Raw genomic sequence first — 27,668 nt, 5'->3', positions numbered from 1 at the left:
CTTCCGGGATGGCTGGGTCCCAAATTACAGCCACGAGTGTCTGGACTCTCATCCCTTGTCAGCCAGTGCCTGCCCGGGACCGGGGACAGATCAGGATGGGATAACTGGGGGCACCCGCACCCCCCACTACCCCAGCAGGACAGTGGGGGGGCTGAGTGGGTCTTTGCCAGGCCTCACGGGTGAAATGAAGAAAGGGGCTTGGGCGTGGGGTGTGTGGGGAAGCAGGACTCAAGCCGTCTCAGTGCTCAGATCCCTTAGTGGGAGGGGCCTGCTGGGTCAGAATGGGCCCTGCCTGTTCCCCACCCAGCCCTTGACATCTGACCCTTCCCCTCCCTAGCCTGGAGCCCGCACAGAAGTGGGGGGTGTACAGTCAGAGGTCATCCTACCCCAGCAGAGCCCTCCCGAAAGGGGGTGGGGGCGGGCGGAGACAGAATGTTCTGTCCCTTAGTCTGTGTGCCAGCCCCTCTGGCCCGAGAGCACTTCCTCAGCCAGCCGCCCATGTAACACTTGCTTCCTCCTGAGGTCACTGCGATGGACCCCTTTTCCCAGATGGAGCGACTGGAGTCTCACGGTGGACACATGACTCCGGTCAGAGTTTTCTCCCTGTGGGACGGCGCCCTTCACCCCTCCTCCCACCCTTGTGCTCAAGGCTGCAGTGTGCACGTGGGGGGGTGCTGTGCACGAGAGAGTGGGGGCTGGCGGAAGCCGGGCATGGACGTTTTTGGTGCTGGTGGCTGGCTCCGAAGGGAGACACTCCCGTGTAACGAGATCAGATAGGAGGTGGGCCAGGAGCTAAGAATAAGATTGGGCATACGCTCCCGGCTCAGGTGAGGGTGTGCCAATGCCAGCCAGAGAGGAGCCCGCTGGGGCCAGGGGACAGAGCAGGCCCTGGGGTGGTGGAGCCCGAGACCCAGGGTTCCAGGGAAAGGGGCAGAGTCCGGCTCAGCTCATAAACAGAGCTGATAGGACAGGGCTGGAGGGGGGAGGGCAAGGGTTGGGAGCCAGGGCGTTGGCATGGGGGTCAGGGGGTAAGCTCTGTGCTCAGAGGAAGCCCCCACCCGGCCCCCATGGCTTTCCTGGTGGCTGGGACCCTGCAGGTGGCCTCACAGATCGCCGATGCTCGAGAGAGCCTGGGAAGAAAGGTAGCTGGGGCGCTGCCTGGCCTAGCCTGTTCCCGGCTCTCAGCGGAGCCCCACCCCGGTGCAACTCTGGCCTTGCCTCCCCAGGGGAAGTATAGCATGCGGGGCCCAAGGGTGGCCCTGACCCTCAGCAGCGCTGAGGTGTCAGCCTCTATAGTCGCTGTCCTGGAGGGCGTGTTCCGGACCCTGGGCTTTGAGAGCTGCCAGAGGAGGGAGGCCTCTGTCCAGGTGAGTCCTCACCTGCCTCCCGCCTCCACGACCCCCCCCCCCCCAACACCACCACCACCCCTGCTGCTGGGCCTCCCTGGACTCAGGCCCGGCCTTTGCTCTTGCCCTAGGGCTTCCTCGGGGAGCTCGCCGCTTTCCGGGAGCAGCTGGATGCCCTCGGGGGCCCTGTGGGCTGTGCCTTAGTGGCCTTGGTGGCCCCCAGTGGGCAGCTGAAGCAGCCCCAGCAGCTGGTCCGGGAGCTGAGCCGCTGTGGGGCCCTCTGGGGCCGCCCCAAAGTTTTCCTTCTGCTCTCAAGTGCTCCTGGGGGTGAGTGGGCTGGGCAGGGACCCTGGCTGCGGGACAGCGCAAAGCAGAGGTGGGGGAGGGCCGGGGGGGCCGAGACCCACCTTTCAGGCCAACGTGCTGTTTCTCCACCCAGCTGCCCCCGAGCCCGGAGCCTTCCTCACTGGCTTGAGCGAGCTGTGTGGCCGCTTTCCTCACTGGTCTCTGCTGCAGCTGCTGACAGAGGTCGGGGGCCCAGGTCGGGGGGGGGGGGAGTCCCTGGGAGGGGGGCTGTGCCAGTCACTTCCCCTGGCTCTGCTGTACCGTCCTGAGCCTGTTAGACCAGTTGGCTTGCGCTTCTGCCCACCCCTGTTCACACTCGCACAGCGACTGTCCTGTCAGACTGGGGGTCCCTGGAGGTCAGAGTTGGGAATGATCCAGGTCTGGTCTGGGCTCAAGGCCCAAAGGTCTCCCTGGGCAGTTGGGTAGCCGCTGGGTGACCCTGGAGGTGAGGGGTGGCCCCTGGCTCTGCCCCACAGCTTCCCCCTGCCTGGCACCCTCCCCACGTGGTACCCCCCACGGTGAGCCTTCCCAGACAGGCTCCAGCCTGCTCTAGGGAGCACCCATCTCTGGGCAGGGAGTGGTGCCGTGGATGGCGCGGCCGCTCGCCACTTGAGGACGCCCCTGATGTTGAACCTCAACTAGGACCTCCCCTTTGTGCCCTCCCCTTCTGTCTGTCTTTTCCTCCCTTAATTCTGGTAGGGGACCCCAAAGAGACTGCAGGAGCCGCGAGCCGGCCAAGCTGTTCCCTGAAGCCAGCGTCCTGTTCCCTCCCGGCACCGGAACCGTGTCCCCGTGGAGCAGCCCCCTGAGGCGTTCTCTGGCCTCACCCCCGCCCCCAGGTCTTCTGCAGGACAGCTGAAGAGTCCGAGGCCACCTACTGTCCAGTCCTTCGGAGCTCCTTGCGGGGCGCACTGTGCCTGGGCGACGTGGAGCCCTGGGGGCCCGAGGTGAGGGGGACGGCGTGGGGTGAACCTTGTGGCAGCAGTTGCGAGTGGGAGACGTGAGGTGGGGGAGGTGAGGAGCTGGGAAGCTCGCAGACCACGCCGAACGCTCCTGTGCTTGTCCGTAGCCAGAACCCAGCCCCACTGCTCGGTATGACCTGTCCGGGACCAGAGCCGCCCTCCTCCTGTCCGTGATCCACGGCCGGCCCGGGGCCCAGCACGATGTGGAGGCGCTGGGGGCCCTGTGCCAGGCCCTGAGCTTCAAGACCACGCTAAGGACAGACCCCACGGCCCAGGTGAGGTCTGGTGGTGCCCTAAAGGAAGGGCGCCCCCAACCCCAGGACTCCAGCGACTCTCTCCCAGGCCCCTGCCCCTTGTCTGCCTTCAGTCTTTCCTGCTGCGTGCGTGGGGGAGCTCACTCCCCTGCCTCTGGGCGCCCAGTGTCCAGGGCTCCTGCAGCCTCCCACACTGGCCGACCCTCTACTCCTCTGCTCCAGGCCCCAGCTGCACCCTCGAGCTTTTCCTGGGAGGGTCTCGGGTTCCTTCCCCGACACCCGTCAGCTCATTGCCCCTCACGCGTCTTAACTTTCTGGAGCAGCTTCCCCGTTGGGGCCAAAGGCCCAGCTGTAAGAGGCTAGAGCCACACGTCACCTCCAGTTGGGCCATGCCTTGTGTTGCAGTGGGGGGTTAGAAAGAGAACTTCCGCTGTGGCCTGAGGTGGGCAGGAGGTGGTAAGTAGGGTGGGCGGGGGCTGGAGAAGCCTCGCCGGAGGGCCACCAGGTATTGGGGAGGCAATGGCCCTGGCCCAGGCCTCAATCTCATCCCCACCCCAGGCTTTCCAGGAGGAGCTGGCCCAGTTCCGGGAGTACCTAGACGCCCACAGGGCCCCAGTGAGCTGTGCCCTTGTGGCCCTGATGGCCCACGGGGGGCCACAGGGACAGCTGCTGGGGGCCGACGGGCGGGAGGTACGGCCAGAGGCCCTGGTGCAGGAGCTGAGCCGCTGCAGGGCCCTGTGCGGCTGCCCCAAGATCTTTCTGCTTCAGGCTTGCCGTGGGGGTGAGTGGGGTCCTACCCCCCACCTGCCTCCTCCCATCCTAGCTTCCCACACCCAGCCCTCGGCGACCCAGGACTTGCTGTCCACCTTCTTCAGGAAGCCTGAGCGCTGGTGCTTTACCTGTCCCATCTCCGGGTCTCTCCGGGCCTCTCCTAGAAGTCAAGTCCACCGACTTGAGCGCTTCACCCTCAGCTCTCGTTGTTCACTGCTCTGGATTTTCTAGTCTCATGGGGCTGCCCTGGAGTTCTGGGGGGTGGGCTATGGGCCCCTGGAGACCCCCCCAGGTGTCTGCTCAGTGAAAGGGCCTGTGTGTCCCCTCCTCTTCCAGGGCATAGGGACGCCGGTGTGGGGCCCGCAGCTCTCCCTTGGTTCCGGCGCTGGCTGCGGGCATCACCCACCACCCCCTCGCATGCCGATGTCCTCCAGATTTATGCTGATGCCCAAGGTGGGCGTGCCTTCCTTCTGGAGGCTGGGCTTGGCCAGGGGCTACTGGGTGGCCTCTCTGGCCTGCATTTCCAGGGCTCTGAGCTGGGGGCCTGCTGCCCCCAGCATCCTCTTGGCTTTGCCAAGAGGTTGGGAAGGAAAACCTTCCTAACCTGCGAGGGCCTTTGAAAATCGAGGGCTTCTTCCCTTACTTGAGCCTCGAAACAACCTCGGAGTCAGGAAGGTGAAATAGCTCTTCTAAGGTCACAGAGCCGATACGTGACGGGGCTGAGCTTTGAGGTTTTGTTTGGTTGTTTTTAGACTGCAGTTCTGATTTGCCTTTTCCGCCCTGTGTTCATTCCACTGCCCTGGGTGTCCTTGAGCCGGACTGAGGGGGCAGCCTCGGGGCTGGTAGAGTCCCAGGGTGCTGGGTAAATGCTGGTCTTTCTTGCAGGCAGCTCTCCCTTCCCCACTGCAGGGAGCTCTGACCAAGCAGACATCCTGATGGTCTATGCAGCTGCCGAGGGTAAGGGGACGGGTCATCAAGAAGCCCTGTTACACGGGGCCCTGCATCCTGCCTGGACATCTGGAGTGGCTTGAGGGACAGCCAGGGCGTGGCACTTGGGGCACAGGGGGACTAGCCCCTTTCCAGTTAGGCCATCTTCCTCCCATGTCTATTATTTATAATAACAGTAATGATGGGGAGCGTATAGTGAGAGCTGACTATACGGAGGGTTGCAGGTTCCGTGAGGGCTCTGCCCGGTGCCCAGAAGGTGGTAGGTTCACAGTGAATATGTGTTCCACGTTCAATGCAATTGTGTGTTCAGTCCACAAATATCAAGCGACAAGTTGTTCCAGAAGCAAGAAATTCCTGCTCTTTGCACCATCCCCTTGCCAGACCCCTGGGGTCCTGTCTCTTTGCCACTCCCCGCCTTTTCCCCCAACAAAGAGCCCCTGGGGATTGGAAGGCCGAGGTCCTGTCCCGAGTCTGACACTCTGACCCTGCTCTTCTGGCCTAGGCTGTGTAGCCTATCGGGATGAGACAGGCTCAGACTTTATCCAGACGCTGGTGGAGGTCTTCAGAGCTGACCCTGGGAGAGAAGTTCTGGAGCTGCTGACTGAGGTGTGTCGGGGGAGAGGCAGAGCCCTGGGGAGGGGGGCTGGGTTCATCCTTCTCGCCATCTCTTAACTCTGTCCGTGAGCCACACTCGCCCCTCCTCAGTGCTGGGCGCTGGCCGGGCGAGGTGGACGGTAGTTATTAGCCACATACACTCCCTTTCTGCCGCGGAGAAGACGGGGGAGAGAACCCGCCTGTCACGCGGGGCCCCTGGGAGTTGCAGTCAGGCGCAGAGTGAACCTGCAGGGGATGTGGGCCGCAGGCTTTATTGGGGGGGGGTGCCCCCTGCTTCCTGCAGGAGGAGCTGATTGGCTTGTTTGAATAATTTCACTACCTGCACGGAACTGAAGCCCCTCAGGTTTAAAAAAAAAAAATGTTCATGTTTATGTATTTATTTTGAGAGAGAGAGAGAGTAGCGAGCGGGGGAGGGGCAGAGAGAGAGGGAGAGAGAATCCCAAGCAGGGTCCGAGCTGTGAGCGCAGAGCCCCACGCAGGGTCCATCTCAGGACCCGTGAGATCATGACCAGAGGGGAAACCAGAGTCAGACGCTCAACCGGCTGAACACCCCCCCCCGGGGGGCCCCTGAAGCCCCTCAGATGGAGGCCAAGTGGAGCGTGGCTGGGTCTGACTGGCGTGGGCCTCGCAGGTCAACCGGCGGGTGTGTCAGCTGGAGGTGCTGGGTCCCGACTGCCCGGAGCGCCGCAAGGCCTGCCTGGAGATCCGCAGCTCGCTGAGGCGCCGGATCTGCCTGCAGGCCTGACCGCGCGCCGCCGCCCCGGGGGTGCGGCCGGTGGGAGCCACAGCCCGGCGCCGCCGCCGACTCCACCCGCGGCCCCCCGTTCCTCATCTGTCAGTGGGGGCGACAGCCCGGGCGCGGGGCTCGGCCGGCGTGCTAGAAGCGTCTGTGCATGACCGAGAATGCGTCCGCTCGCAGGGAGGCGGGGCAGCGGGAGACTGCAGGCGGGGTGCTCGGCACCCAGTAAGGGTGCATCTGTGCTCCCGGGAGCCAGGCTGGGCCCTCCTTCCTGCGGGCGGAGGGGCTGAGGAGCCCAGCACGGGCCAGGCTGGGCTGGATGTTCCGAGCAGGGGCAGCCGGGGCCCACGTCGCGGTCTCAGCTCCCGCACCCCGGCGGCGCCCCGCGCCGGGGCCCCGGAAATGCAGGAGACGCGGTCAGAGTCTAGTCTGGAGCCATGACACTCTGGACCGAGCCTTGCAGGTGGATCGGTACTGTGAATGAGGGGAAACAGGGCCTGGGGAGCGCTGGGCAGCTCCCGACTCAACGCGCTCCGGGGCCACGTGGGGGAAGAGTTCCAAAGGCGCCTGTTAGGGCAGGAAGGGCCTGCGCCGCCTCACCGGGGCTCGAACTCGTAAGCACAAGTCAGGGAGGGCGGTTCTCGCGGAGCCGCCTGGGCTCCTGTCGGCGCCGGGCCCCGGCTCCGCCCACATCGAGCCCGAGGGGGCGGAGCTCCTTGCCAGTAGGAGCATGCGTATTGCGGTACGACACGCAGGCGCCTGAATCAGCTTTATGAGAAACGCGGTGGGAGTGCCACCGGCGGGGCCGCGTGGCCTAATGGATAAGGCGTCTGATTCCGGATCAGAAGATTGAGGGTTCGAGTCCCTTCGTGGTCGCTGCGCAGCTTGTTTTTCTCCCTCCGCTTTGCCTTTTCCCTCGGTCGGGACTGCGCCCTCCGCGAAACCCTAGGTCGCCTGGGCCGTGCCCCTCCCGCTGCCCCGCCCTCCGGCACCTCGGCAGCCGCCGCGCGCCTGCAAGGGCGGAGCTCAGGAGCCAGCGCCTGGTCCGCACGCCCGCGCCCCCGAGGAGCTGCGAGGCCCACCGGTGGCCGGAACCCGAAGCCACCGGCCGCGAGTCCCGGGGCCCACTAGGGACTGGCTGCACGAATACAGTCCTGAGGACCAGAGCTGTAACAGATGAGAGGTTGGACCTTTGGGCGCGGGGGGCGCGGGGGGCGCGGGGCGCGCGGGGGGCATGGGAATTGTTCCAAGGGCTCAGGAGACAAGTGCGTTCCAAACTATAATAGATTATCGTGATTAAAAAAAAAGTTTTGGAAATTCTGGTGACGGTTGGATGATATTGTGCATGTAACTGATGCCACTGAATTGAATTGTACGCTTAAAAATGGCTAAATTGGCTATAGCGTTATATACACATTTTTAACAGAATAAAATGTTTTAAAGATCTAATAGATTATTTGAATTTCTTGCAATGATAGTGTACCCTTAAATGACTAGTGTGGATGTATATTTAAACGTTTAAATATAAACAATATGCCCAGGGTTGGGTTATCATTTTACCTGGGGAAAAAAATGTCTCCTCTTGAGGAACCGTGCTCTCGCCAAAGGATTCTGGCTAAGCCAGCTCACCTAGGTGACTTGACCTCCTTCCATCTGGTGACCGCTGGGGCAGTGGCAGCCGGAGCCCACATTCCGGAAGGTGCGCACAGGTACCCTGGGGTCATGTGGGGTGTTACCGTGTTTGTGGTGCTTCGGTGGTTTGAAGCTTCTTTAGGACCAACATTTTGGAGGGGTGAAAGAACACCCATCCTCTGGTGGGAAAGCTAATGCTGGGTTCTCATCCTCACGGGCACAGCTAGCCGATCAGATATGGGCCCACTAGGGAGGCCACTGAGCTCTGTTAAAACCGCGGAGACCAGAGCCCAGGTAACACCTCTTGTCTGCGGGCCAGTGTAGGGAGGAGGACAAGGACAGGGACGGCGCTTTTCCCACTTTCCCGGCTGGCACCCCCGTCCTCTCCTCTGCGACGTTTTGCATAGCCAGCTCCTTCTTGCTAATAGATAGTTACCAACGAGCCCGGATTCTCCCGCAAGGAGAAGGAAAGGGCTCGCCCAGGCTTTGATGCCCAGGCTTCTCGCACCCTAAGCGAGGATCACACCGTAGGCCAAAGAGCTGAGCTGACACCTGTGGCCCCGGTTCTATAGGCTCCATCTGCGCGTGCGCGGTCCCTCCGGGGTCCCAGGACGCTCAGGAGCGGGTGAGCGCCGGGTGAATGCGGGTGCTGAGGGGGCAGGACAGAGGCCGGGACGGAGCGGGGAGGCTGTGCGTCATTTGTGGGAACCACGGGGAGGTGACCGAGAGACTGGTCTAGGACCATTACGAGGCATCTGCCGCCGGCCCCGGTGGCCTAATGGATAAGGCATTGGCCTCCTAAGCCAGGGATTGTGGGTTCGAGTCCCACCCGGGGTACGAGGGGTTAAATTTTAGACCTCTGCCAAAGAAAAAACCGAATCAATTTCCTAGTGGAGGAAGCAAGTTCCTGGAGTTTTTCCAGACGCAGACCTAAGCTACTGACAATTCGCTGCAACTCTATTTTCTAATAAGGGGTGCGCGTTTCCAGCTTTCACAATACTTGCGTCGTTCAAATTTTTCAAATAACCATCCATGCTAGCGTCCTTTTCTCGTAATATAAAGGAATAATTGTTCGTTTTCCCAGGTGTATTAATTTTATTGTGGTTTCATATATTTTTAAGAGTTCTTATCTTTTATAAACAGATCCAATCATTTAGAGATTAAATTATATGACAACTGTTGTGCTTTAAAACAGCGGACCGAGTGCTGATTATGGTTAATAATATGTTCCGCATCCCTGAAAGTTGCTGTGAGAGATCTGGAGCCTTGTCACCACGCACACAGAAAAAGTAACTATGTGAACTGATGGATGTGTTGACTTCACAGTGGTAAATATTTCACAAATGTATTGGTAAATAATTGGTAAATATTTCACAGTCACATTGTACACCTTCAATGTATTTCATTGTTATTTGTCAATTATATCTCAATAAAGGTAGGGGAAAATAATGAGTGGGATGGAGGTGTAGACGAAACAAGCCTATCTGTGAATTGATAATGGCTTAAACTGAGGGGCAGGACACATTATACTATTTCTCTGCTTTAGTGCATGTTTGAAATAGACCATAATAAAGTTTTCTCTCTTGGGGCCCCTGGGTGGCTCAGTCAGTTAAGCGTTGGACCTCGGCTCAGGTCATGATCTCACGGTTTGTGAGTTCAAGCCCCGCCTTGGGCTCTGTGGTGACAGCCTGGAGCCTGCTTCGGATCCTGTGTCTCCCTCTCTCTCTGCCCCTCCCCTGCTCATGCTCTGTCTCTATCTCTCAAAAATAAGCAAACATTTAAAAAAAGATAAAAATGAAGTTTTCTCTCCTTTTAATCCCTGCAATCTCTGTCTTCATCCCGAGGTAAGAATCTCCCAAGCTTCGGGACAGGAAGCAGAGTAACATCAGCCTCCTATTCCACGTGCCCGTAGAAAGGATGACCACTGGAGCTTGATAAACACATATAAAATACAGTTCTCTTTTGCCTTTAGAAACCACGAACGAGACTGTTCTGTTCATCCAGCTTCGGCCTTGCTTCTTCCACTTTCCCAAACATCCGGGGCCCCGTTGTCCCCACTGGAGTCAAGGACCTCATCTCAGTGCCGTGTCTCCCATCATCGTGGGCGACCTGAGGAGAACGGGGGCCACAGAGCTATCCAAGGGTGCTGCTGCTGCTTCCCGCTTCCCTCGCTGACATTTCTCAATGCCTCACTGAGAGGAATGTTCTCCGGGCGCTCGGGGGCGGGGGGCCGCTGTGCCCGTCGTGTGTGACACATCCCCGCCAGCACTGCCGTCTCCCTGTCTTTGGCTTCCTTTCTCTGCTTGAAGTTCTCACACGTGTCTCCTTAAACATAGGCTACCACGGAGTTCAACGCTGAGCCAACCAACCAAGAAACCTAAGAGAGCCACAGTCAGCCGCACAGGGTAACGTGTTAAATACAGGCTTTCTGGGAAGTGCCCCCCAGGTCAATAAATTCACCAGCCGCAAAGCCAAATCGGATCTCATCCTGCTCGCTCCAACACCCTTAGCTTCATTCCCACACAGATCCCCTGGGTTTCTGCTGGCATAGAGGAACACCACTGCCAATTCTTTTGGTGTCTAAGGGATTTCCTCCCGGGTCAGCTCTTGTCCTCGCCGCCCACAGCGTGCTGGTCTGACTGCGGTTATGGGGCACGGCTCACAGGGTGGTGGGCGTGGGCTTGGCGGAGGCGTGGCTTCCCCTTGCGCGACCGCCGCTCCTTCTGAGATGATGACAGCACGTTCAAGCGCAGGAAGGCTACTCTCCGCAGATTCCAGGCTGATTTTGCTGGCAAGGAAGCTCCAAGTGGCTGGGGGCATTCGAGACCCCCCCCCCCCCCCAGAGGTCTCCGTGCCTTGGGCTCCACTTCTGCATCACCGTCGCCATTTCTTTCACACCATAGATGTCCCGAGGCTGGGAACCCAACTTCCATTGTCATTCTACAACGTGCACCGTTTACCTACGTGTTTGATCTTTAGCCATATCAGCCCTGCAGGCTGAAAGGTCTGGTTTTGTCATTTTCTTTCAGTGAGCCAACCAGCGCCCCCAGAAGAACCCCTTTCATGCCACCATCCTCATAGTCACCTTTACTGCCACGGCAGTATAGGACAGCAGCCGCAGGGTCCTTCAGGGCGATGCTTTGGCCAGCACTCCATCACAACCGACCAGGTGGCGCGCGGCTCGATCTCGATGCCACCACATGCCGTGGATTACCAGCAACCCCTTTCCCGTTGGCAAGGAGCTCAGTGGCATTTGAGCCCAAATTCATTACCAAATCAGGGTCCAGGCAGCAGTCAGAAAACCCAGCCGTGGGTGTTGGGGAGAAAGAGGGAAGGTTGGTACAAGGGCACAAACTTTCCATTGTGAGACGAATAGGGTGAGGGGATCTCACATACAGCATGGCGATGATAGTTAATACTGTATCGTATGCTTGAAATTTGCTAAGGGAGTGGATCCTCAGTGTTCTGACCACACACACACACACACACACACACACACACGGTGACCATGTGAGATGATGCATGTGTTCATTCACGATTACCCTGTGTTGATGATGGTAATCGTTTCACAATGTATACATATATCAAACTATCACATCAAACACCTTCAGTATACACGGTTTTTGTCAATGATATCTCAACGAACCTGGGGAGAAAAGAAAAGCCATCTGTTATTTTAATGAACCATGATTGAATGAACGATGATTCACTAGATATAAAGAGTTGCTAACGGGGCAGTAAAGAAGGCAGAAAGCAGTTACCACCTATAGGGCTGGTGGGGAGGGGGGGCGAGGGAAGGGGTTGGGATTATTAAAAATCGAAGCTTGGAGAGGGCCTTAAGGAGCTGAAAAGCAGATGTTGGAGAAAGAGTGCCTCTCAGCTGGGATGGGTGTCTCTGAGTTCAGAGGAGGGTCCCGTGGACCTCAGGCAGCTTGTGCCGGAGTCTCTAATGAGCCGTGACGGAGGCTGATTCTGTGAGTGTGGGGAAATGTCAAACTGCATTCAGTTGTTATTCCTCGGATGAACCGTTGCTGCCTGGATAGAACGGGTGGTGGTGGCGGGAACAGAAAACAGGAAGTAGGGACTCCTTCCTCCTCCTCCAGCCTTTCAGTCTATGCCTCCTGTGGGCCAAAGCTAACAGGGATGGGCTGTTAAAGCAATCACCAAGTAGGGTCTGGAAGGGTGAGTTGGAAGCCGGCAATAGCAGCGTTCTAATCGGCACACCTGCTCTGTCCTGCTTCCTGAACGTGTTCAGGAATGAACCCATTACTCAGAAATCCCTGCCTCGGGCTTGCTTCTGGGAAACTTGTCCTTCAACGGTTGGAGCCGGACTCTAAGAATGAGATTCTAAAGTTGAACCACCCGCTGGCCGCCTGGCCCGGAGGACACAGCACCCGTGGTGGGAGGGTTTTGAGAAATGCAGAGCAGGTGTCGAGACTTCCGGCTTGTGCTGACCGGGGATAGACCAGAGAAGCTGGGAAGTGAACTGCCCTTGTCCCATGTCTCCGGGTGCCTCACAGACACAGCGGGAAAGATCTGGTCAAGACCGTGGGATGATGCGGCTGTTGTTGTCTTTTTTGGTAAGTTTCAATCTTAATTCCACTTAGTTAACATTCAACGTAATATTAGTTTCAGGTGTACGATATCATGATTCAACACTTCCATACATCGCCCTGCGCTCATCAGGCCAAGTGCGCGTCGTAATCCCCATCACCTATCCCCCCCCCCCCCCCCGTGCCGCCACCCTCTCCCCTCCGGTGACCATCAGTTTGTCCTCTATAATTAAGAGTTTGTTTCTTGATTTCTCTCTTATCCTTTTCCCTTTGCTTGTTTTGTTTCTTAAAGTCCACATATGAATGGCCTCATACGGTATTTGTCTGTCTCTGACTGATTTGGCTCAGCGTAACACATTCGAGCTCCATCCGGGTCATTGCAATGGCAAGATTCCATTCTTTTTTATGGCCGAGTAATATTCCATGGTGCATCTACACATCTTCTTTATCCATTCATCAATTAATGGACACTTGGGCTGCTTCCATAATTTGGCTGTTGTAGATAACCCCGCTATAAACATCAGGGTGCATGTATGCCTTTGAATTAGCGTTCCTGTATTCCTGGGTAACTACTCAGTAGTGCAATCGCTGGGTCATAGGGTAGTTCCCTTTGTAGCTTTTTGAGGAGCCTCCGTACTGTGTTCCAGAGCGGCTGCACCAGTTTGCATTCCCACCAACAGTGCAGGAGGGTTTCTTTTTCTCTACATTCTTGCCACCACCTGGTGTTCCTGGTGTTGTTGAGTCTAGCCCTTCCGACAGGTGCGAGGGGATAGCTCATTGCAGTTCTGATTTGCATTTCCCGATGATGAGTAATGTTGAACATCCTACCATGTCTCTGTTGGCCATGTCTTTGTCTTCTTTGGAAAAATGTCTGTTCATGTCTTCTGCCCATTTTTAATTTAAAAATAAAAAAATAAATTTATTAATTTATTAATTATTAATAAATAAATAAAATCTTTTTTTAAGATTTTGTTTTTTAAGTAATCTCTACCCCCAGCATGGGGCTAGAACTCGTAACCCTGAGATCAAGAGTTGCAAGCTCCCCTGACTGAGCCAGCCAGCTGCCCTGTGTCTATTTTTTAATTGGATTATTTGGTTTTGGGGTGTTGACTTGTATAAGTTCTTTATGTATTTTGGGTACTAACCCTTTATCAAATATGTCATTTGCAAATACCTTCTCCCATTCCATAGGATGCCTTCTAGTTTTGTTGATTGTTACCTTTGCTATGCATAAGTTTTTATTTTTATGAAGTCCCAAGAATTTATTTTTGCTTTTGTTCCCTTTGCTCAGGAGATGTATCTAGAAAGAAATTGCTACGGCTCATGTCAAAAGCGTTACTGCCTGTGTTCTCGGGGTTTTTATGGTTTCGGGTCTCACATTTAGGTCTTTAATCCATTTTGAATTTATTTTTGTGTATACTGTAAGAAAGTGGTCCAATTTTGCCAAGACCATTTGTTGAAGAGACAGTCTTTTTCTCATTGGATATCCACTCCTGCTTTGTCGAAGATTAACTGACCCTAGAATCGTGGGTTTATTTCTGGGTTTTCTATTCTGTTTGATCTCTGACTACTTTCATGCTGGTACCATATGGTTTTGATCACTACAGCTTTGTGTTATAAGTTGAAGTCCAGAATTGTGATGCCTCCAGCTTTGTTTTTCTTTTTCAAGATTGCTTTGGCTATTCAGAGCCTTTTAGGATTTTGAGGATTCTTTGTTCTAGTTCTATGAAAAATACTGTTGGTATTTTGATAGGGATTGCATTAAATGTGTAAATTGCCTTGGGCTGTATAGACATTTAAACAATATTTGTTCTTCCTACCCAGGAGCATGGAATTTCTTTCCATTTCTTTGTGTTATCTTGAATGTCTTTCATCGGTGTTCTATACTTTCCAGACTCCACGTCTTTCGCCCTTTCGGTTAGGTTGTTGTTGAGTAGCTTTACCGCACGGACACAAAAGAACGACAGACCCACGTCAACTAATCACCCGTTCAAAGCACTTTGGCAGAACCCAAAGCAACCCACGTGCCCTTCGGCCAACAAAGCCCAAGAGCAGGCTGGGGGCCTCAGTGTGAAAGTAGCAGATCTTGAGGAAAAGGTGACCCTCCTAGGCCAATGTCAGAGTGCTGGGAGGGAAGACATGAGACCCAGAGACTTGGAGTGGGGGTAGCTGAGGGCGGGTGCGTGGACAACCTGGAAGTCTCTGGGCCCAGGCTTCCACCCGCCCCCACTCTGTTCGGTTTCCCCGGAGAACTCTGATACACACAGTCTGTCTGGGACGGGTAGGGCGCCCCAGCCCGGCGCCAAGTGGTACCTGGCAGGTGCCTCCTCATTCCCCAGCCCACTCCCCACCCCCCACGGCAGCCTCGGTTTCCTGAGCCAGGACCTGGGGTGGCTGGATGCCAGAGCAACATAGGCACCCGGAGGAACGGACCCCCGGAAACCCCAGATACCCAGACGACCCGACGTGGTGATCAGGACTGGCATCGTCAATCCTTTGGGCTCTCCTACCCTTTCACAGAAGGGAAGCCATACTTCCCTGGCTGCTTGCTCTGGTGGGAGCCGGACACCGACATGTACTCGGAGTATCCCGTGATTTCCAATTTTGTTTCTACCTTAGAAAGGGGAGAGGAGCTGGGACAGGGCTGGACAGACGGTCTCTTCCCTGTCACTTCCCTGCCGCACCAGGAAGGAAAGCCTCGGAAGGCAGGGGGCACAGTATTGGAGAAAGGGAGGGTCCGTGAGGGGATACAGAATAGGGGCCCCATGCAGGCCTCCATTCAGGGCCAGAGTCAGTGAATTTCCACCTTTAGCTGGAAATCCACTCCAAGTACTCTTTTGTAGCTCTCCTTCAGCCTTTAGAGCTGAGACTTAAACTCCTAAGCAGTGGGTTCGAGTCCTAGGTTGGGAGCTATGTTATTTTGGCCTGGTTAGCCCTTGCCCAGATCTTTCCAAACTTCAAGGAGGTTCCTAGCAGGGAAACTACTGAGAGAGGCTCTCTCCGCTGTGTGTGCTGTATATGGAACTTCTGTGTAAATGGCAACTTTTAAAAATTATTATATATATATATATATATACACACTATATATATTTATACTATTTATATTTATACTATATATATTACATATACTATATATTTATACTATATATTATATATACTATATAATATATATATATTTATACTATATATATTTATACTACTTATATTTATACTATATATATTATATATATACTATATATATATTTATACTATATATATTAATACTATATATATTTATACTATTTATATTTATACTATATATATTACATATACTATATATTTATACTATATATTATATATACTATATATATATACTATTATATATACTATATAATATATAGTATAAATATATAGTATATATATATTTATACTATATATAGTATATATATTTATACTATTGCTATAGCACATATATAGTAATAAATATATAGTATAAATATATATACTATATATAGTATAAATATATATACTATATATAGTATAAATATATATACTATATATATAGTATAAATATATATATAGTATATATAATATATACTATAAATAGTATAGTATAAATATATATATATATATATATATATATATATATATATATATATATATATATATAAAACATAAAACACGAATGCATCTTGCCTCTGTGAGGTTCCTCCGTGGTCCCTCTGCTGTGCTAGCCTCCCCGGACCATCCGCATGTTCCACTTTGGAAGAGTTTTAGTTTATATTACACAGACCAGACCCAGTCACCTGTTTCCGTTGTGTCAAGCTGGCTCAACAAAAGTTGCGCCCAACGTGGGGCTCGAACCCACGACCCTGAGATTAAGAGTCTCATGCTCTACCGACTGAGCTAGCCGGGCAGTCGTAAGGGGCCGCTATTCCACAGGCTGATTGAGGTACTCCAGAACTTTCCTGTTCTAAAATTGGTAAGGACAGGTTCTGGATCCTGTGCGCGCTGCACCCCGGGCAGTGGAACGCGGAATTGGCGGATGGTTTTCAGCCAGGAGCGAGGGCGCCGCCAGGTCACCGCGTGCCGTCCTGTCCCGTCAGTGCGTCTGTGTGGCCCAGTAGCTCAGGGGAGCCGGCAAGTCTGGAGCAAGAGCATGGGACGAGTGTCACTGGAGACGGCCGGTAAGGAGCCCGCTGTGATCCTCGCTTAGGGTGGAGAGCTGCCAGGTTCCAATCACGGAGGCTCCCTCGTTTTGAAACCCTCGGCCCTTTTTAGGGCTGGCGGCAAGGAGCAATCGGGAAGACTGCGGGCCTCGCCGAGGGGACAAGCCGGGGAAACCCTCCTTCCCAGGTGGGTGCTGGACCCCGTGTTAGAGCAAGAGGAAAGAAAAGTTGGGAGCGTTCGCGCACCTGCAGATGGGAAGAAGTGAGCGGCGACCCCGGTTCTGACCCCCGCTTCGGGGTTCCCCAGTTGCGAGGGGCTGAGCCCGGGTCCAGAGGGGGCTCGGCGGAGCACAGGAGCCCCGGGGTCCTTTCCCGAGCGGCTGGAGGCCTGGCGGGGCTGGCCGGCCGAGCCTCATTCTCAGGGTCCCGGACTTGGGTCCCACGTTGGGGGAAATTTCTGGGCCGGGGCCCACGTGAGACATCGCCGTGCTCACCTGGGCCCCGCAGACTCGCTTCTCTGGTGGCTCCGGGCAGGGGGCCCTGGCAGGGGCGGGGCCGTCGTGCTCGGGAGGGGAGGCGGGGAGAGGGGCCGGGGGCCGGCGGGTCCCCCCGCTCCCTCCTCGCCCCACCCTCTCCTCTTCCGGAATCGAAACCGAAACCCCGCCCCGCGCACCTTTCCGAGGGACCAAGAAGCCGAAACTTGGTGGGACGGGAGCTCCGAGCCGAGGACACAGGCCTGCAGGGAGAGACCTCACGACTTGCATCGTGGGACGGCTCGTTGGTCTAGGGGTATGATTCTCGCTTTGGGTGCGAGAGGTCCCGGGTTCAAATCCCGGACGAGCCCGTCTTTGTCTTTTCGGAGGGTCACGATGCGTGAAGCCTCAGGAGGTCCGGGATCAGGGAAACTGGTCGCCCTCTCACCTCCCCCCAGGCCAGTCTCTCCTGTCATTGAACAGAAGACCTGGTCTGCGTGCTTGTGCGTGTTTGCACACACCAGGTAGTCCCAGGATGGGGGGCGAGGACCCCACTGAGTCTGGACGCCTTCTTCCCTTTTGCCTTGGCGTGTGAAAGGTCATGGTTGCAGACATCTTTTTCTTTCTTGAGGGGCTACCAGATCCCTTCCACAGACAAGGGAAGGAAAGAAACCACAGTGGAAATTGGGCCTGGGGAGGGGCTGGGCCTTAGTGGTGGGGCCATGCGGGGCACATGGCGCCTCGGGTTCCCCATGCGGGTCCCCACAGGCGCTTCGGCCACGTTGGAAGAACCGCAGGGTTTCAATAGGTTTTATTACCATTCAGGTATGGTGGGACCGGCACATGCAGCCATTGAAAAGTCGGGTTATTCCCCACAGCTCCGGAGAAGGGCACGCCTGGCCCCTGGGCGTGGGGACAGCACAGGGGAGGCACCGGGTAGTCAGGCAGCACAGGAAGTGAGGAGAACGCATGGGCAAGAGCCTTTCTCCTGGTTTCGGTGAAGCTGGTTTGAATTAACTTCAGCTGCCTCTGGGACATAGGCGCTGTCCCTAGTTGTCTGTGTCCTGGCCTTGGGGTGATTCTGGAAGGTGCATAGTAACCCCCAGTCTGAGAGCCCCATGCAAAAGGCGACGGGGGGGGGGGGGGGGCGGCGCTGTGGTCTCCAGTTGGCTTGCGTCAGAAATGCACCCTTTAAATTTTTTTTTCAATGTTTATTTATTTTTTGGGGGACAGAGAGAGACAGAGCATGAACGGGGGAGGGGCAGAGAGAAAGGGAGACACAGAATCGGAAACAGGCTCCAGGCTCTGAGCCATCAGCCCAGAGCCTGACGCGACGCGGGGCTCGAACTCACGGACCGCGAGATCGTGACCTGGCTAAAGTCGGACGCCCAACCGACTGCGCCACCCAGGCGCCCCAGAAATGCACCCTTTAAGAGTCGTTTGCTAATCTCTAGGAATTGGCTGACCTTGGGAGGGAAAAATCCCGCCAGAGTCAACAAGGCCCCGGACGTCAAAGTTTCAGAATATAGAAAAGACCTGGTTAATAAAGGCAGGGCGGGAGGCCTTGGTGGACATTTCAGCGGCCCCCCAGTCTGGGAAGAGCTTCCCGATCTCAATCAAGTCCGGCCTGGGGACTGTGGCCCGGAGCCCTCACCAGGCGAGCGGCAGCGGGGCCAGGGCCCTCTGCACATGCAGACCGGTGGGCCTCCCCTTAACCCAGGCAGCCTCTGCTTTCTTCACGCAAGCCCCAGGGCGGTGCGTGCTGGCTGCCCCTTTTATGCCCCCTGTTGCTGGAGTCCCTGAGGGGAGCAGGCCCAGAACCCTTGAAGACTCCTGTCGCTTGTGGGGAAACCACTACCACCCCCAGCGGCCCGGTAGCTCCTCCCCCAAATTCTTTTCGGAACCAGCAGCATCCCTCCCTCCGGCCTGCCTTAACCCCTCCTGACTCCAGTGCTCAGGGTCTGCCCCCCACCTTCACACCCAGGCCTGGAGGGAGCTTTGGCCGGGGCTCCGCGGGGAAGGTCCCTGGGGAGGAGGGCACATTCTCTCTTCTGCTTCACGTCCCTGAGGAGCCCACACTTTCCTCCTCGCAGTCTTTTCAGGGCATGAACGGAGGCCCCAGCAGATCCCTGTAGGGACGGACCAGAGACGGGCCTGGTGCGCGGCAGACCCAGAGCGCACCCGGACCCCGGTGGCCGGATCAGGTCTGGGCCCCAAGGCCGGTGTCCAAGTGTGCTCAGTGGACAAGGGGACGCCTGGACCCTGGTTACGGGCAGCGGTTTCCCCCGAGGGCTCCCCAAATTTCTTAACGTCCTTCCTCATCCTTTCTCCACCTGTAGACACTCAGCTTCCATCTGGGTCTGAGCAGGGTGCAGATGCACGTCTTGGCGCCTGGGGACAGAAGGTGACACTTGGGTCAGAGCGTGGGGTCCCGCCAGTGTATGGCTTGGGAGGGGTGGGGTCCCATGGGAGAGAGAACGGTCCCGCTCCAGGGGTGCGGGGTCCAAAACCTGTTCTCAGCTCCACTCCACAGCCTGGCCCTGCGCGTGGTGACAGAAGGAGGGTCTGGGGGAGCTTTCCCAAGCCGATAGCCTCAGTTTCCCATTGGCAGGAAGAGTGGCCACCCCAAAACCCAGACTGGGACTTGCTGCCTTGGAGTCTTAGCATGTGGCAGTGCTGCCCCCCACCCCCTGCCATTCTCCTGTCCATAGAGACCTGAATCAATCCCTTCTCTGACACCCACAGGAAGTGGGGACAGTTCCTGACCAACGAGCCAGAGCTGGAGGGGTGGCTCCTTGGTCTAGGGCTTTGATTCTCTGTTAGGGTGCACGAGGTCCCAGGTCCAAATGCTAGCCGAGCCCTGCTTTTGGGAGTGTTTGGCAGTGGGCGCACTGCAATCACCAGGACGCGTGGACATGACCCCCCCAGGCTGTCACCCTCCCCTACTCATAGTGGTCCGGGGCCCTCTGCCCTGAGCGCCTCCCCACTGAGTGATGATCGTGCCCTGGAGTCCCACGTACACCCTGACCCCCAAAGGGGCAACTTAGCAAAAACTTGAGCTTGTCACCACCGCGCAGTGGCATCCTCCGTGGCGTCCCTCGGCCGTGCAGGTGATAGCTGTGGCTCCTTCCCTTGACTAAACCCAAGAGAAAACTGTGTCCGTGGTGGCTTTTCTCCTGTAGCCAGGTCCACATCTCTGAAGAACCGCTTTCAAAGATTGCTTTGCTCAAAGAGGAAGTTGAGGAATAAACCGGCTTCTCCAGCCGGTGTAAGGAGTGGGTGTCCTTCATCACCTCTGATGGCTTTGGTGCGTCCAAGAGGTTTTACCTAAACTGAATATGCCAGGAATTGCTCAGCGGTCTCTTTCTAAAAGGACGCCCAGCGTGGGGCTCGAACCCACGACCCTGAGATTAAGAGTCTCATGCTCTACCGACTGAGCTAGCCGGGCAGCTATAACCAGGGTGCTGTGGCTGAGTTTCAGAATTTGTTGGGCTGCAGACAAGTCAAAATGGCTAAGCAGTTCAGGTCTTGGGGACAAGGGGGATGTGGCCACTTCTGGAGTCCCTCGGGGCACTCGGTGTGTGGGAACTGCTCAGAAAGGGCGGCGTCCCCAGCCCGGCGTGGGGAGCGGGGGAGCCGAGTGGTGGAGGCTGAGGGGCCGCCCTGACCCCCCCCACACACACACAGATAGATGGGCTGGGGGGGGGCAGCTGTAGGGAGCCCTGAGGCGTGGACGGGACTCAGCGGACCCGAGCCAGCTGACCCCGCCACACATGGACAGGCGGCAGGAAATGGGGAAGTGACAGAGGGCCCCGTCCTCCCTCATGTAATCAGACAAACCTGCGAACTTAAAATAATTATTAGACCCACCAGATTCCACTCGTTCGTGGGAAAATTCCCATCTATACTTCCTTTGAATTATCAAAAATCAATTTATTTTTATTAAAAAATTAAAAAATATATATATTTTGCCCCCAAACCTTCTTGGTCTGCCCTTGGGCAACCCTGAGCTGCTGAATCTGCCCCCCCACCATGGTCGGCTGCAGGTGGGGGCGGGTTGGGAGACCCCAGGGTGCCTGCCTCCCGCTCGCTGCCTCGGGATCCAGTCTCCAGGTTTCAGGGTCAAGAGCAAGGTGTCCCTGGACGCAGAGGTTCGGTGCTAGTGTGTCTGCATGCCTGAGCCCCAGGTGGGTTGGGGCTGGGGCAGCCCCCACCGCACCCCCCTCTCCAGAGCAAGGAGGAATTTTAGGTAAACAGTAGGCTGGGAGTAGGACCCAGCAGTTCTCTGCTCGTCCCCCGCCCCAAACTCTGGAGTCGGGGTGGCTCAGTGACTCTGCTGAGGATCCACTGAGATTCCAGGCTCCACACCGCAACTGCGTGTGCGGATCTGGCCCGCATCCTGAATACAGCTCACCAGTGTAGACAGGAGGAAGGAGGCAGCAGGGAGCCGGCACACAGACTGGGGAAGACAGAACACGAGTGCATGGCGTAGTGGTGTTGGGTGTGTGCAAGGCACTGAGGGTATTTGAAAACAAAAGGACTTTACTCGCAGAGGTATTTGCTCCCCACCCCGAAACGAAAAGCTTTTATGGTTGAGGCTATACGGGATGTGCTTTAAAATTAAAAAGTGGAAGAGGACAGGTTTCAAAAATACACAAAAATGGGGGAGGCTGTGGGGGGTGGTCAGAGAGGTTTGAGAATTCTGTATTTCTGCTCAGTTTTGCTGCGGACCTAAAATTGCTCTAAAAAATAAAGTCTGTTCTTAAAAAAAGGCATAAACAGGGACGCCTGGCTAAGTGAGTTGGTAAAGCATGTGGCTCTCGATCTTAGGGTCGTGAGTTCAAGTCCCATGTTGGGTGTGGAGCCTAGTTAGAAATAAGAATGAAAAATACACAGATAAATTTGAGCTGCTATTTCTTCTAATGCATTTAGCCCCATATTTCTTCTCTTTTGGGTCTCCAATGACTCCATTAGATATTTTGTTAAAATCCCAGCAAAACCTTAAGGCTCCTTTCCTTCCTTCCTTCCTTCCTTCCTTCCTTCCTTCCTTCCTTCCTTCCCTCCTCCCTTCCTCCCTTCCTCCCTTCCTCCCCTCCCTCCCTCCCTCCTTCCTTCCCTCTTTCCCTCCCTCCTTCCACCCTCCCTCCCTTTCTATCTTCCTGTTCAGTGAGTCTTTCCTCCGTCTCGTTCATCTGTTTGTCGCCCAACCATTATGCTATTTTATTTCAGCTATTACATTTCTCAGCTCTAAGTTTTCCATGCGGTTATTCCTTATGTCTTCTATATCTTTGAGACTTCCAAGTTTTAATTTTGTTTCACGTGCATTCTTTATAGCTCCTTCCAGCATTTTTAGGATGGCTGCCTTCTACCTCTCCTTTTCAGATGGTTCCGGAATCTGTGTCGCTGTCTTTCACTCATCTTTTCTCCTTCAAGTTGGGATTTTCCTGGTTCCTAGTAGGACCCGTGGTCTGCAGCTCCGTCATGTTTGGACAAGTTTGGTGTTATGTTTTGAAACTCTAGATCTCATGTACATCTTCTGATTCAGCGCGCTCCTCTGACAACGCGCCCCCCCCCCCATGGGAAAAGAAGATTCTACCTTGTTGCTGCCTGGGGGGCGCAGTTCACGCAAGGTGGGGCGTCCTTACTGCGGGGCAGGAGCGAGAGTTTAGGCTCCCCACCAGGCCTCTGCTGTCACCCCCTGGCTGGGGGGAGGTGGGGCATCCCACCAGACAAAGAGAAGGCTGGAGCAACGTTAAAGGCTGTAGTAAAGCAAGCCTTCTGGGGCTGCTGCTGGGTCCTGGGCCCTGCAGGTTTTGTTCAAGTCCCAGGAAGGGAAAAGGGAGGTGAGGGGAACCCGGGGCTGAGGTCAAAGTGTCCATTTCGAGAGCGGGGCAGGGTAACCGCAGGGAGGCGGGGGAAGGGGTTGGAGGGGGAAGTGTCCCCGGAGGCTCCCCGGGCCCGCACTGGGAATTAACAGAAGAAGCAATGCTGGCCGTCAGCCAGAGTCTGGCTCCTCGGGAACATAGTTGGGGGGCGGAGCTTCCCCGCCCGGTCTGGGTCCCCTTGCCACTCCCGCGGGCGCAGGACCCGGGCCACCCAGCCCAGCCGCCGTGCTGGCTCAGCGCTCCCCCTGGCGGCCGGGAAGAGAATCACCTGGGAGTGCAGGAGCGGCTGGAGGCCGGTGAAGGGCCGAGTCCCTGGCTGAAGCCGTGGCCTCTCACGTCTGTGTGGCGCGGCTGCTCCTGGACATCTCTCTCTGTAGGCCCCAGCTCCCTCAATTCGATGTCGAGCTCAAGTTCAGGACTCTCTGGCCGCGGGAGCGACGGTACATCAGGTGGCGTTTCTTCCTGCAGGTGGCTCTGGGCTGGGGGCCCAGAACTTCAACAGGGCCCTGGGGGGATTTGAGAAAGGAGAAGGAAAAGGATGGGGCTCGTCCGGGATTTGAACCCGGGACCTCTCGCACCCTAAGCGAGAATCATACCCCTAGACCAACGAGCCACCCCTGGGAGCCGCCTCCTTCTCCTTATTTCTAGTATCCTCACGCCCTAGGCGCCCACCTCCCCGCGGTCCCCTTCTCTGGGGGCAGCCATGCCCGCACCGCCTCTCCCGAAGCAAAATGCGCTTTTGCCTCGTCTGGTAGCACCTGCCTTTAATACTTTGAGTAGCAGGGAGGTAGGACCAGTTTTTGTCCTTGCCCGGCTAGCTCAGTCGGTAGAGCATGAGACTCTTAATCTCAGGGTCGTGGGTTCGAGCCCCACGTCGGGCGTGCGGTTTTGCCTGATAAAGAGGCCAAAAGACAACTCAACGCCGGGAAGGTATGTCGCAGATCCGCCATTTAAAGAGGCTTTTAACGATCTCCGGTAGATGCTACCAGGGAGGCGTCCGCGTGGCTGCGTGGCCCTCCGAAGCCTTGCACGGTCTCTGTGCTCCTGTGAAGCAAGGTAAATATTTGGGCCATCAGCCAGCTTCTGGATGCTGGCCCAAGAAGACACATAGCTATATCTTTTCTTAGATTAGTAACCCGACAGTGACCAGTGACCTGCGCTATCACATTTGACTGGGGAACAGGATGCAAACCCACGCCCCCCCCCCACCGCCCCGTAACCCTCAGTTTGTTCTCCATATTTATGAGTCTCTTCTGTTTTATCCCCCTTCCTGTTTGATATTATTTTGGTTTCCCTTCCCTTATGTTCATCCGCCCTATCTTCTTATTAAATAATAATTCTTTTTTACTGGGATCTGTGCAGTGGGCGGGCCCTGTACGGCTTCTCCAACCTTGGGATGAGATTGCGTACTGCCTCCCACGGTTCCTATTCCACACTGATTCTCTTGCCCTGCGCGCGCAGATACTGTGGGAAATCCAACGTTGCAAAAATATAGCATCGTCAAAAGTTCAAAGTCAGTGTTCAGAGAGTGAGGTGTCTGATGGATGTTGAGGATTGATGTTTCCCTCAAAACTTTTAAATAGGGGCGCCTGGGTGGCGCAGTCGGTTGAGCGTCCGACTTCAGCCAGGTCACGATCTCGCGGTCCGTGAGTTCGAGCCCCGCGTCAGGCTCTGGGCTGATGGCTCAGAGCCTGGAGCCTGTTTCCGATTCTGTGTCTCCCTCTCTCTCTGCCCCTCCCCCGTTCATGCTCTGTCTCTCTCTGTCCCAAAAATGAATAAACGTTGGAAAAAAAAAAAAAACTTTTAAATATCCCTGGGCATTTTTACATACCCTAAAGGTGCCTCCGCACGTCGCAGACTCAAGCCCGAAGCACCACCTTTGCGTGCTTTAGGAGCAGAAGTCGCTGGCGTCACAGGGAACTCGTGCTGGTGACTCCTCGGGGCGGAGGTTTGGGGGTGATTGTTTTGGAAGTGGCTGTACCCTGAGCCCAGTCCCACTTGAGGGTCCTGTCTATGACTGAGTGGTGCCTTGACCCAGCCCAGCCTTTCAACCATCCGCAATACCGAGGGCTCAAGACCCCAGGTCGGCCGGGGGTATACCTCCCTCTTGGTCTGAAAAGACAGCACAGCCAGGCCCCACACTGCCTACCTCAGAAAGGCCTCCTGGATTGAATCTGAGACCTCACATCTAAAGCAAGACAAACATCCTTAGGCCAAAAAAAGTCCCTTTGGTTGGTGATCCTTCGTGGCTCTAACTTCTCTCCCTCGCTTGCCTGACGCATTGACTCGGTTTCCCTTGGCCAGGGAGGAGTATGCCCTCATACCTGGAGTCTGGGATGCTAACTCTGGACCTTGTTTTCAGACGGGTCCCCCCAAGGGGCCCCCAGTGCTGGGCACAGCAGAGGACACAAGGACAGCCTAAGCAGAGAGTGAGTGCAGGTCCAGACCAGCTCTGAAGGCTGGAAGGTCTTTTAGTCACTGTCATGTGGAGTGATGGGTCTCTGGGTCCCTGCTCCTTCCTGGCCCTGAGTGGACTTTGGTCCCTTTGTCAGCAACAACCTGACCATCTGGAGAAGGAAAAAAAAAAAAAAAAAAAAGCAGCAGAGACACGGGCTCGTCCGGGATTTGAACCCGGGACCTCTCGCACCCAAAGCGAGAATCATACCCCTAGACCAACGAGCCAAATTGGCCCTGCCCTGTCTTGTTAATTCTGTCCCCTGGCTTCCCCTTCCTTCGGCTGCGATGGTGTCCCAGATGCCTACCGCAAGGAAAGAGGATTGGGTCACCGTCCAGAGAGCCGTGAGGTTCGACACTACAGGTCTTAGAGGCTCAGGGGTCAATTCCCCTCCCCCCCCCCCCCCCAGCCTCTGTCACCAGGACCTCCCTCCCGCCCTGGACTGTGGCCGGCTCCAGGACCGCGTTCCGGGGGTTCCGGGGGCGGGGGTGGGACTCAAACCCGAGAAGAGGGCCTCCCGCCTCGAACCCCCCATCCCGGGGCCGTGGGCCTCTGGCCAAAGCCGGGTCTCCTCTGTTTGCGGAAAGGGGCACTGGGGTCCGGGGCAGACCCAGAGGCTCTTGTCCTCGGCCAAGCCCGCCCTCTTCTGGACTCAACCTCCAAAGCCCCCGCGGGACTCTGGGTCTCACGAAGCTCCCCTTTGCCCCGGCGCCGGGCACCGTCCCGCGGACGCAACCCTGGGCTGGGCGGAGGCCCAGGGCCTCGAGGCGCCGCGCTCATGTTCCCTTCTGGATGGGCGACGATTCTAGAAACCAACCGGAAAGGAAGAAGGTGGCCCGACCCGATCTTGCGCGGGGCCCCCCCGGGGCGCTGGGGGTCCCCCTCCCGTCCTGCGGCGGGTTCTCTGGGTCTCCCCGTCCACGCCGCGCCGCCAGCCCTAAAGCGAGGTGTGGGACGCGGTGGAGGGTACGCGGCGTGGGGGCAGGGGGAGACGTTGAGAATTTGAAAGAGACCGGTCGGGGATTTGGACCCCGAGCGCTCGCAGGCGCAGCGGACTCATCCTCCAGGGCCATCTTTTCCCACTCAACACCAGTGACCTTGACCTCCACGATCCCGTGCTCCCAGTCTGCAAAAGGGTCCCGAGGGACGGAGGGCGGGAGGGCTGGGGGGAGCCTCGGTTCCCATCCCAGAGCTGGGAGGGAAGGAGGCGGGTTGGCACTGCTGAGGCCTGCGTGCTGCCTCCCGGGGCCGAGCGACCGTGGGGTTTCAGGGACTCGGTGCCCGCGTGGCACCGGCTTCCCAGCGCGGCCGGGCCCCCTGGGCCTCCTTCTGTTTGTCCTTTTGGGTCAGAGTGTCCCCGATCCCTGCCCGCGGCCTTGAATTTCGGGTTCCACCCCCTTTCCTCCCTTCCTGCTTTCAATTCTGAGGTTCTCGGTCAGTTTCGGGCTGGAACAGAGGAATCGTGTCGGAGGCGGCACTGGTCACAGGGGCGGGGCTGCCGTGAGGGGGAGGCCGTCTTGCCCCAGCGCTGCCTCCCTTTTCCTTTGAAGGAGCCGGCAGGTGCCATGCCCGGCTAGCTCAGTCGGTAGAGCATGAGACTCTTAATCTCAGGGTCGTGGGTTCGAGCCCCACGTTGGGCGTGCATTTTGCAAGCCTGGGCAAAGAAAATGAATGCTTTCCCGCCCTTAAGAGTAAGCAGTTACCACAACTCACGTTTCAGGGTCTGACTCTCAGGGGGACCCAAAGACCACATCCTTGTGCTGGATTTGGAGCTGCCAGAAGGCTGGACGGGAGAAGGGGACGCATTAGAGTTGCTCAGGCCTCTACCTCTAGGTCTAGTCCCTTCTAACAGAGATGGTGGACCGAGTTGCTTTTGCATTTTGGGATTTAAATGTGTATCTAGGGGCGCCTGGGTGGCGCAGTCGGTTAAGCGTCCGACTTCAGCCAGGTCACGATCTCGCGGTCCGGGAGTTCGAGCCCCGCATCGGGCTCTGGGCTGATGGCTCAGAGCCTGGAGCCTGTTTCCGATTCTGTGTCTCCCTCTCTCTCTGCCCCTCCCCCGTCCATGCTCTGTCTCTCTCTGTCCCCAAAATAAATAAAAACGTTGAAAAAAAATTTTAATAAAAAAAAAAATAAATGTGTATCTAGTCCATGGAGACGTGGCAGGAGTAGCATAGCTCAGGGGAGTCGTTCCTGCAGTTCCGTGATCTCACGCAGCACACTCTGAGCATGTTTCCTAACTCTTTTGAGGACACCAGGACTGCCCAGTTGTCTGGACCCCTGGGGTGGATGTGGTCCTCGCATCTGACGCCCTGGACTTTCCCCGAGTGCGTGCCGATGTGAATTCAAGATAAAGGAGTGAGGTCCCTCGCCTCCTGACCCCGGGCTTCTGAGTTCATGAGAGATCCACGGGCTACAGTTCTCTCCTCCTCCCGATTCCCTTAGAAGAACCAGGAATTCAATCCTGTGAAAATTGCCTTGAGTTTCACTCATAGACCGAGGGGAGTCCTTCCCAGCTGGGACCAAGGATAAGCGCCTGGCT

General features: G+C 56.2%; 2 protein-coding genes and 9 non-coding genes across 16 annotated transcripts; 6 read left to right on the top strand and 5 right to left on the bottom strand.

Annotated features, from left to right (window-relative positions):
• Nucleotides 1-395: 395 nt before the first annotated feature.
• On the top strand, nucleotides 396-12,349 carry LOC123589000 (caspase-14-like). 6 transcript variants are annotated; one of them, XR_006708112.1, is made up of 15 exons: nucleotides 396-588; nucleotides 1,227-1,367; nucleotides 1,478-1,673; nucleotides 1,786-1,874; nucleotides 2,531-2,638; nucleotides 2,761-2,928; nucleotides 3,466-3,688; nucleotides 4,015-4,131; nucleotides 4,564-4,635; nucleotides 5,129-5,232; nucleotides 5,873-7,163; nucleotides 8,808-8,963; nucleotides 9,585-9,755; nucleotides 9,949-10,017; nucleotides 10,642-12,349. XR_006708112.1 is itself a non-coding variant. In XM_045460552.1 (11 exons), exons 1-11 carry the CDS (start codon nucleotides 1,068-1,070, stop codon nucleotides 5,984-5,986), a joined length of 1,407 nt encoding a protein of 468 aa, XP_045316508.1. In that variant the 5' UTR covers nucleotides 855-1,067; the 3' UTR covers nucleotides 5,987-7,429. The 6 variants fall into 6 exon arrangements, 1 of the variants encoding a protein (XP_045316508.1); XR_006708114.1 differs by lacking the exon at nucleotides 396-588 and adding an exon at nucleotides 633-827; XR_006708113.1 differs by lacking the exon at nucleotides 396-588 and adding an exon at nucleotides 854-1,142 and having other exon boundaries at nucleotides 4,588-4,635.
• On the top strand, nucleotides 6,784-6,856 carry TRNAR-CCG. The gene has a single exon. It is a non-coding gene; the product is annotated as a tRNA-Arg (tRNA).
• On the top strand, nucleotides 8,377-8,449 carry TRNAR-CCU. The gene has a single exon. It is a non-coding gene; the product is annotated as a tRNA-Arg (tRNA).
• Nucleotides 12,350-15,899: 3,550 nt separating the features above from the next.
• LOC123588999 (basic proline-rich protein-like) lies at nucleotides 15,900-17,468 on the bottom strand. The gene is made up of 2 exons (XM_045460551.1): nucleotides 16,560-17,468; nucleotides 15,900-16,290 (listed from the first exon to the last, which is right to left on the bottom strand). Exons 1-2 carry the CDS (start codon nucleotides 17,075-17,077, stop codon nucleotides 16,224-16,226), a joined length of 585 nt encoding a protein of 194 aa, XP_045316507.1. The 5' UTR covers nucleotides 17,078-17,468; the 3' UTR covers nucleotides 15,900-16,223.
• Nucleotides 15,988-16,060, bottom strand: TRNAK-CUU. The gene has a single exon. It is a non-coding gene; the product is annotated as a tRNA-Lys (tRNA).
• On the top strand, nucleotides 17,086-17,157 carry TRNAP-UGG. The gene has a single exon. It is a non-coding gene; the product is annotated as a tRNA-Pro (tRNA).
• Nucleotides 17,469-20,161: 2,693 nt separating the features above from the next.
• TRNAK-CUU lies at nucleotides 20,162-20,234 on the bottom strand. Its single transcript has one exon. It is a non-coding gene; the product is annotated as a tRNA-Lys (tRNA).
• Nucleotides 20,235-23,212: 2,978 nt separating this feature from the next.
• On the bottom strand, nucleotides 23,213-23,284 carry TRNAP-AGG. The gene has a single exon. It is a non-coding gene; the product is annotated as a tRNA-Pro (tRNA).
• A 195-nt stretch (nucleotides 23,285-23,479) lies between these two features.
• Nucleotides 23,480-23,552, top strand: TRNAK-CUU. The gene has a single exon. It is a non-coding gene; the product is annotated as a tRNA-Lys (tRNA).
• A 1,729-nt stretch (nucleotides 23,553-25,281) lies between these two features.
• On the bottom strand, nucleotides 25,282-25,353 carry TRNAP-UGG. The gene has a single exon. It is a non-coding gene; the product is annotated as a tRNA-Pro (tRNA).
• A 1,340-nt stretch (nucleotides 25,354-26,693) lies between these two features.
• On the top strand, nucleotides 26,694-26,766 carry TRNAK-CUU. The gene has a single exon. It is a non-coding gene; the product is annotated as a tRNA-Lys (tRNA).
• Nucleotides 26,767-27,668: the final 902 nt, after the last annotated feature.

This window comes from Leopardus geoffroyi, chromosome E3 (assembly GCF_018350155.1).
Source record: "Leopardus geoffroyi isolate Oge1 chromosome E3, O.geoffroyi_Oge1_pat1.0, whole genome shotgun sequence".
Lineage (NCBI taxonomy): Eukaryota > Metazoa > Chordata > Mammalia > Carnivora > Felidae > Leopardus > Leopardus geoffroyi.
This window is presented reverse-complemented; position numbering and strand designations above follow the sequence as displayed.

Excerpts from the sequence above, each read along its gene's own strand:
- LOC123589000 (XM_045460552.1), top strand. The coding sequence starts at position 1,068 with ATGGCTTTCCTGGTGGCTGGGACCCTGCAGGTGGCCTCACAGATCGCC. Across the intron at positions 1,875-2,530 it reads TGCTGCAGCTGCTGACAGAG|GTCTTCTGCAGGACAGCTGA; the intron begins GTCGGGGGCCCA and ends CCCCGCCCCCAG. Across the intron at positions 2,929-3,465 it reads GGACAGACCCCACGGCCCAG|GCTTTCCAGGAGGAGCTGGC; the intron begins GTGAGGTCTGGT and ends TCCCCACCCCAG.
- LOC123588999 (XM_045460551.1), bottom strand. The coding sequence starts at position 17,077 with ATGCAAGTCGTGAGGTCTCTCCCTGCAGGCCTGTGTCCTCGGCTCGGA. Across the intron at positions 16,291-16,559 it reads TCACTTCTTCCCATCTGCAG|ACTTGCCGGCTCCCCTGAGC; the intron begins GTGCGCGAACGC and ends CTCTTGCTCCAG.